This window comes from Rhincodon typus, unplaced genomic scaffold (genome assembly GCF_021869965.1).
Source record: "Rhincodon typus isolate 14 unplaced genomic scaffold, sRhiTyp1.1 hic_rhity00008482, whole genome shotgun sequence".
Taxonomy (NCBI): Eukaryota; Metazoa; Chordata; class Chondrichthyes; order Orectolobiformes; family Rhincodontidae; genus Rhincodon; species Rhincodon typus.
Genome location: NW_025974120.1, coordinates 1 through 8,047, shown reverse-complemented (window position 1 = coordinate 8,047; position 8,047 = coordinate 1). Strand labels below are relative to the sequence as shown.

Here is an 8,047-nt window from a genome sequence, read left to right as displayed (position 1 = left end):
GATGTAGAGATATTTCAGCATGATCTGGACAGGTTGGGTGAGTGGGCAAATCAATGGCAGATGCAGTATAATTTGGATAAATGTGAGGTTATTCACTTTGAAAGCAAAAACAAGGCAGATGGCTGTAAATTGGGAGAGGGGAGTGTGCAGCAGGACCTGGGTGTCTTTGTGCACCAGTCGCTGAAGGTAAGCATGCAGGTGCAGCAGGCGGTAAAGAAAACAAATGGTATGTTGGCCTTCATTGCGAGAGGTTTCATGTACAGGAGCAGGGATGTGTTGCAGTTGTACAGGACCTTGGTGAGACCACACCTAGAATATTGTGTGCAGTTTTTGTCTCCTTTCCTGAGGAAGGATGCTCTTGCACTTGAGGAAGCGTTTACCAGGTAAACATATGAGGAGAGATTGACTAGGTTAGGACTGTTTCCGCTGGAGTTCTGATGAAAGAGGGGGATCTCATAGACACTTATAAAATTCTAATAGGACTAGACAGTGTAGATGCAGGGAAGATGTTCAAGATGGTGGGTGTGTCCAGAACCAGGAGTCAGCGTATGAGAATTTGGGGTAGACCAGAATGGATTCTAGCTTCAAATAATGTAACCTGCAATGTAACCTGTATGCCTCAAAGTCTTTTTGATCTGGACATCCTCTGCTTGCTGTGATCTGCCTGTGCCGCTCATAAACAAAATTTTTCACTGTATTTTGGTACATGTGGCAATAAAATCAATCACTCAATCAATCAATCAGATATGAGGAGACATTCCTTCATCCAAAGCGTGGTGAGCCTGTAGAATTCATGACCACAGGAAGTAGTTGATGCCAAAATAGCACTTGGGGGCGAATGGGATCAAAGGTTATGTGGAGAAAGCAGGATTAGGCTATTGAGTAGGATGATCAGCCATGATCATGATGAATGGCAGAGTAGGTTTGAAGGGCTGAATGGCCTCCTCCTGCTCCTATCTTCTATGTTTCTATGTTTCTTTGACCTTGTGCAATACAAGGCATTGAAAAATGTTGGGAAGTTAGCTCTGGAAAAAGGCAGCAATCTTAGCATGCTGTTTGTAGGTGAGTGTGATAGTATTCGCCATATCTTCAGTGCAATCAAAAACTGGTTTCAATGATTTTGTGCTGCAGTGTGAAATCCCAGAGCCTTTGTGGCCTCAGCTCAGAAAGTAGGCAGACAAGCAGGCTGGTTTCATCAGATTCAACCTCCTCAGCTGTAGATTGTACTGCATTAATGATTGCCTCATCTGTCTGTTCTGTTCTGTTGTGTGGTGGAAGGCGGCAGCCACTTTGGTAGTAGCTACTAAAATATCAGCTAGTAGCTGCCAGCCTCCTGCAGGGGAACGAAAATAGCATTGATGTCATCCAACACCTCCTCATTCTTGAGATCTTCATTGTTTGAATTTCCTTTCACTCAGAGATTTTGATGTTGGATGAGTTCCTTGATTTTGTGCCTTAACGATTGCTGAGGGCAGGGAGAGGCCACGACAGATTTGAACACGATCATGAGTTTTCCATGACAGCCTATTTTGAACTGAATTCCAGCAGAAGCCCTTCTCAATTACTTGGGTCATTTAATCAGTGACTACACCGACTCATGAAGAGCCAGAAGGTTGCAGAAGGTTCCATCTGCGGTATACGCTGGATTAGCTGGCCTCAGAACATTGTAGCTAGCCTCCATTGAAAATTAACCAGCACTGCCATTCCTGATCTCTATCCAGCGGTAGTCGGTAGTTGGGGTGTTTTGAGTTAATTGATCATGGATTATAACCAAAGAACCTGACAAAACAGAATTTCCAAGCTCATATATCACGTACAATCACTGGGCTGAGTCCACAGAATGCAAGTCATAGAATCCCAACAGTGCGGAAAAAGGCCATTCAGCTCACTGTGTCTGCACGACCCTCCGAAGAGCATCCCACCCAGATGCGGCTCCCACTCTATCCCTGTAACCATGCTTTTCCCATGGCTAACCCACCTAAACTGCACATCCCTGGACACTAAGGGCAATTTAGCATGGCCAATCCACCTAACCTGCACATCTTTGGACTGTGGGAGGAAACCGGAGCACCCAGAGGAAACCCACGCATACATGGGGAGAACGTGCAAACTCCACACAGACACCCAAAACTGGAATCAAATCTGGATCCCTGACACTGGTAAGATTTGAATCCAGGCCTCCAAATCCAGGGGTGGGGAGCACTATCTCTGAGTCACAACAGGACCCCCAATAAGTGTTTTAAACACTTAATTAAATAATGCCCTTCACCTGCATATTTTAACAATATAGTCAACGCATCACTAACAAAGATAAGAAAAAAAACTAGCAGCAGAGTAAGAAAAACCAATTGGGCAAAATTTTAACAAAAGCAAATTCAGTCTGTCTGTTATTTAGAATATGGCAGTGAAACTGCTGCATGAATATTCATTAGAATTATAACTTTTGCAAAAAACCAAAAAGCAAAAATTAAATTACAAACCACAGTTATGGGATAGTCACTGATATATCCAGGTAAACAGTCAGTAGGAATTTTTTTGTTATAAATCCACGGAGTGTTAAGAATGTGGAACCCATTACCACAAAGGAATAAATGCTGGTCTACTGAGTGATGCCATCAAACTGTGAACAGATTTTAGAAGAAAACCTATAAGGTCTATGAAATAGTAAGGCATACAGGGCTAACATATTGATAGTTTTAGATGATAAAGAATGTCAGTCAACTGATATGGAGCTCAAAGGCCAGCATAAACAGTTGAGCCAAATGGTCTATTTCTATGCTGTGGACTCAAAGAAATTCTATGTGAGACAAAGATAGCTGAAGGTCTGATTAATTCTGTAGCTTCTCACACTGGTAGTACATTTCCACCCTTGTTGTTTCATGATGAAAGGGAATGTGAGAGTTGGAGGGGATTAAATCTCTCCTTGGATTCTCTATGCAAAGTTCCTGCTGTCTTCAAAATTTCCTGCTGGACTTAGTGCACCCTCTATTGGAGGAAAGAATGTGAGCATTAGAAGGTGAATCAAACTCAGAATCTTCTCCACCACCACCTGCTGGCTAGCTGAAGAAGAGGAGAATTTTGAGGTCCTTCACAACAAAGTTGGTTGATTTGAATGGAAGGCCTACATTTTGTTCCTTCCTTTTCTTCCTGTACTGCCTCCTTCTTTCTCTTGCATTTGACTTCAATCAGGCACGGAATGTGGCAAAAAAAGATTGTGTTTGTTTTCCACTGAGTTTTCACCACATACCCACTAAAATGATCAAGTAACAAGAGGGCTACAAAATGGGCATTTTTCTCTAAAGAGTGCACATCCTAGTTATTGAACATACTTTTCTAACAATTACAGGTGTCAGCTGTGGCTCAGTCGGTACCTCTCACAACTCTGAGTTAAAGGTTGTAGCTTCAAATCCTATACAGGGTCTTATGAGGAAAATATCTAGGCTCACACCCAGCACAGTACTGAGGAAGTGCTGTCATTTATGTGAGACATTGAACTGAGGAAGCATCCCATGGCAACCCTTTTAATAAAGGCAGGCATGTTAATGCTGATCTCTTGGCCAATAGTTATCCCTGAATTGACATCACAGAAAGAAATGCTCAGCCATTATCAATTTACTGTGCACAATTCCCCAATGCACTTCTTTCATCACAACAGTGACAAGACTTCAAATGTACTTCATAGCCTGTGAGATACTTTTGACACATGCTGATGTTGGGAAAGGTGCTTCATAAATGCAAGTCTTTTTTGGATTTCCTGTAATTTGTTTCCACTACTGAAGAACAATATATAATGGCATGCTCAAACTGAGCACGCATGGTGATAACTTTGAGTGACGGTTAAAACTAATGGAAATAAACAAGATTGTTCCATTGGATTAGAGGGTGATTTTTATAAGGAGAATCAAAAATTCCAAACCTAAATACGAAATTCACTGATTGCTATTCTTTCTCTGCCAATTACCATGGGAGCAGCACTTAATAATTCTTAGGAGCGCTGGCTTCTATTACATGTCAAAGTTTATGAATTACTTCTATCATCAGAATGTTAGGAGGTTTCTCAGTTTGGTGCTAGGGACTTCAATTATGTGGCTAGAATACAGAAATGGAGATTATTCTCCTGAGAGAGGAGGAGGGTAATGGGAGAGTCCTGAGAGGTGTTTCAAATTATGAGATGCTTTAGCAATGTAGGAACAGGAGGAGGCCATTTGGCCCATTCAGCCTGTTCAATCAGATCATAGTTGGTCTGTGATCTCACTTCCTGGGCATGCTGTGTTTCCACGTATACAAGTCAGGGGCAACCCATCCAGGGGGACAAAAAATAGGTTGCAGCTACTTAATGACCAAGTTTCCATTCATTCACCGGAGACCAAATTTCCTGAGACACAGGGAGCCTGCCACACATGGCTGCTGGCTAATTAGAGATGAGTAGCTCTCAATGTCCCATTAGCGCCAAAAGGTGTAGTGGCCGCAGTCAGTACTGCGACAAGGAAACCAGCAGCAATAAATCCGAGATAATAGGAACGGCAGATGCTGGAGAATCCGAGACAACAAGGCGCAGGGCTGGATGAACACAGCAGGCCAAGCAGCATCATAGGAGCAGAAAGGCTGACGTTTCGGGCCTAGACCCTTCATCAGAAATGGGATGTCAGTCAGTGAGAAAGGCCATTGAGTGGAGTGGGGCTGGGGTTTGAAAGTCCATGGGAGTGGGCAGGTAGAATTTGGTGAGGGGGTGGGGTGGGGGTAGGGAGCGGTGGTGGGTGTGGGGTGATGCTGCCCTCTGATAGATTAAGGAGGGAATTATCCAGCCCACTCAGCGCCAGCCTGTGCATGGAGATCTGCCAGGCTAACTGCCTGGCGTGGACCTCCTTTGCATGCGACAGTTGATTTCTGGTGTTTCTGGGATGAGTCCCCAATGTTGGCTATAATTGTCCACTGAAGGACTTAACTTTGAACATTGGCAGGTGCCACTCTGCCCTCTATCAATGGCAGTAGTGCAGGGATAGGCAGTGGGCTAGTCAAATGCTGGATTCAAACCCATCTGTGTGGGAGTGTTCAATCCAGCTGCTTATACCTGCTGTCACCCCATTTCCTTCTATGCCATTGGCTAACATAAATCTATCAATGTCATTAACAATTGATCTGTGGCTGTTTGGGGAATGGAGATCAAAAGTTGACAAAGCCGATGAGGAGAAAGAAATAATAAAGGAAACTCTTTCAGCTGGCAGAAGGCACAGATAGGAAATAATTGGCAAAAAGGCCAGGAGATGATGAGGTTATTTGTTAAATGCAGGGCATTGTTATGATCTTGAATTCACTGTTTCAAAGGCTGTTGGCATAAATTTGAAAAGCTACATACATATGAAGGTTAAAAATGTGGAGTTCTGAATATATGTGGGACACATGGAAGCTCTGCCAAAGGACTGCGACAGAGGTGATGGCTCAAATAGACACCTTCTGTGTTCTACCATTGCAAGGTTTTGTAACGACTTACCTGCCTCTCTGTTAGATCAACTTTATTGCCCAGAACAACAAAAGGGTAATCTTTATATTCTAAAGGAATTTGCAACAAAATCTCTTTCCTCCAGCCTTCCAGACCATATAGAGAGTCTCGATCAGTCACATCAAAAACGAGGACACAGCCATCTGAACCTTTAGAGAAGGAGGGCACCAGTGACTTAAAACGTTCCTGACCTCCAGTGTCCCAGATCTGAATTGAAGAACGAAAGGCAAGGCAGTCAATATGAGGTCAAATGGTTGCCTCATTAGTGATCCATATTAATATCCATGGGATATGGGTGTTGCCCATTCATTACCCATTCAAATTGTCCTGGACAGCAGTGAAGAACCAATCAGTTCACAGCATGGGTCTGACCAGCTAAGGACAGTAGATATACTTCTCAAAAGAGTATTAGTGAAACAAATTGATTTTTGTGAAAAAATCAATGATATTTTCATGGGTACCCTTACTGGAATAATAGGAGGAGGTGGTGGCGTAGTGCTAACGTTATTTGAAATAGTCATCCAAAACCCTGGTTCATGTTTTGGGAATGTGAGTGTGAATCCCACCATGGCAGATGTGAAATTTGGAAATAAAAAAGCTAGTCTAATAGTGACCCTCTAACTACTGCTGCTTGTTGGTAAAACCCATCTGATTCCTAAGGGATCTACAGTCCTTACCTGGTCTGGCCTACATGACCACATAGAATCCCTACAGTGCAGAAAGAGGCCATTCAAGCCATCTCTAAAGCTCCAAAGAGTACAGACAATGTGGAGTCCAGAACTGAACCTGGGGTCTCTGGTGCTGTGAGGCAGCAGTGCTAACCATTGAGCCACCGTGCTGCCCAACATGGTTGACTGTTAACTGCTTTTCTGGCAGTAAATTCTGGTTTTGCCCCGTGATGCCCACACCCCATGAATGAGTAAAACAAGAATTACAGGAATCATACATCATACTAGAGCAGTTAGATCTTCAGTTTGTCCCACATGGACAGGTACCTGCGATGGAGCAGGACAAATATTCCTCACCTGTAGCTTCACTAATGTATTGTCCACTCTGATCTCTTTTGGAAGGATGCTTGCTCCCAGGGTGGTACGGTACTCCTGAGTGAATCTGTTATTGATATACCGGTTCAGAAGAGATGTCTTACCAACCCTACATCAAAGGATTCAGAAAATACAGTCATGACTTAACCTCTGTTTTAGGACAGCGCTCAAACTTGCCCCAACTAAAATGTTGCAAAATGCAGATTTTTCAGGGAAGGAGTCACGTGACACGTGCAGAGCGATTCTTTGAATTTGCTGCCCAGATCTACTCGAGATTGAGAGGTTCATAAGTGCCACTTGATGCAAGTGTGCTGTGGTGTTGTTGATCAGTCGGTTATTTTAATACAGAGAATCACATGGAACGTACAGCAATAAAATGAAACATTTAGGCATTTGATCTAAGTTACTGTTTATGCTCCACACAAACACTCCTCCTCAACATCATCTCACCCTGTCAGCAGAAAATGCTGTTCCATTCTCCGTCAGGCATTTACCTGGCATCGCTTTAAGTGTATTGGTGCCATTCATTAGCTACATCTTGCAGCAGTGCGCTGGACGTTCGCACCTGAATTCTTTATTAGATCTGTTAGTCACTGTCCTATATTTATAACCCTTTATTTCAGAGGTCCCCACAAAAAGAATTGTTTCCTCTCCATCTGCCCTGTCCAAGACCTCCTTAATTTTAAAAATAAACTTAATTGGTCATCCCCATAGCCTTCTCTTTTCCTGAGGGAATACCACAGTCTGTTCTGTCTGATAGTTATAATTTATAATAATGTGCTGTCACTCGTGCAAGCAGCTTTGCACTTTTCGTCTACACCATTTATTAAATATGGAGACTAGAATGGTACACACTGCTTCAACTGGTGATGTACGAGGGGTGTTATATAAATTTAATAGAATTTCCTTGCTTTACAATTCTAATGACTCAGAGTGGCTAGAAAATGGTGCACTTGGTGATGAGCTCCAAGGGGCTATTGAGCTATGTTGTTGCCTTCATGATGTGGGGGAGTTACAGATCACTCAGGGAGTCCACATTCCTGTGCCAGCATATACTTTTTCCTGCGTACCTCAGTGGAGCTACAGATAGTGCTGGTAGAGGCTCCAACGTTCTTTCCATCACATGGCTAACCAGGAATCGTCCTCACTCTTAACTGCCTGCCATTAGCGCATGTTGGAAGGATTTTCAGATTGACAATCAACTTGTTTGGCTGTGTTGTCAATGCACCTTCCTTGATTATCAAGTGCTGGATTGGGACTCAAACCCAGAGCTTCTGGCTCAAGGGCAGGGACACTACCCTTATTTTGTTGGTGTGAGGACAGAAAAATGCCCTATTTACCTTGAGCTGACCCAATGAGAGATTTGCAATTGTACAATCTCCTTTTCTTGCATAGCATCATGCCCATGTTTGCTCAAGTGAAGCTTCAGTCAAGTGAAGAGACCACAATTAGGATTATTTCAGAGATAGCAGAAACTGCAGATGCTGGAGAATCTGAGATAACA

The 8,047-nt window shown here is 43.2% G+C and overlaps 1 protein-coding gene across 1 annotated transcript; it reads right to left on the bottom strand.

Annotated features, from left to right (window-relative positions):
• Positions 1-5,461: 5,461 nt before the first annotated feature.
• Positions 5,462-6,725, bottom strand: LOC109934029 (ras-related protein Rab-7b-like; the record flags this gene model as incomplete). The annotated part of the gene is given in 2 exon segments (XM_048594357.1): positions 5,462-5,707; positions 6,526-6,725. Coding segments are annotated over 2 exon segments (446 nt in total), but the record flags the coding sequence as incomplete, so codon positions are not given.
• Between the last annotated feature and the right edge of the window lie 1,322 nt (positions 6,726-8,047).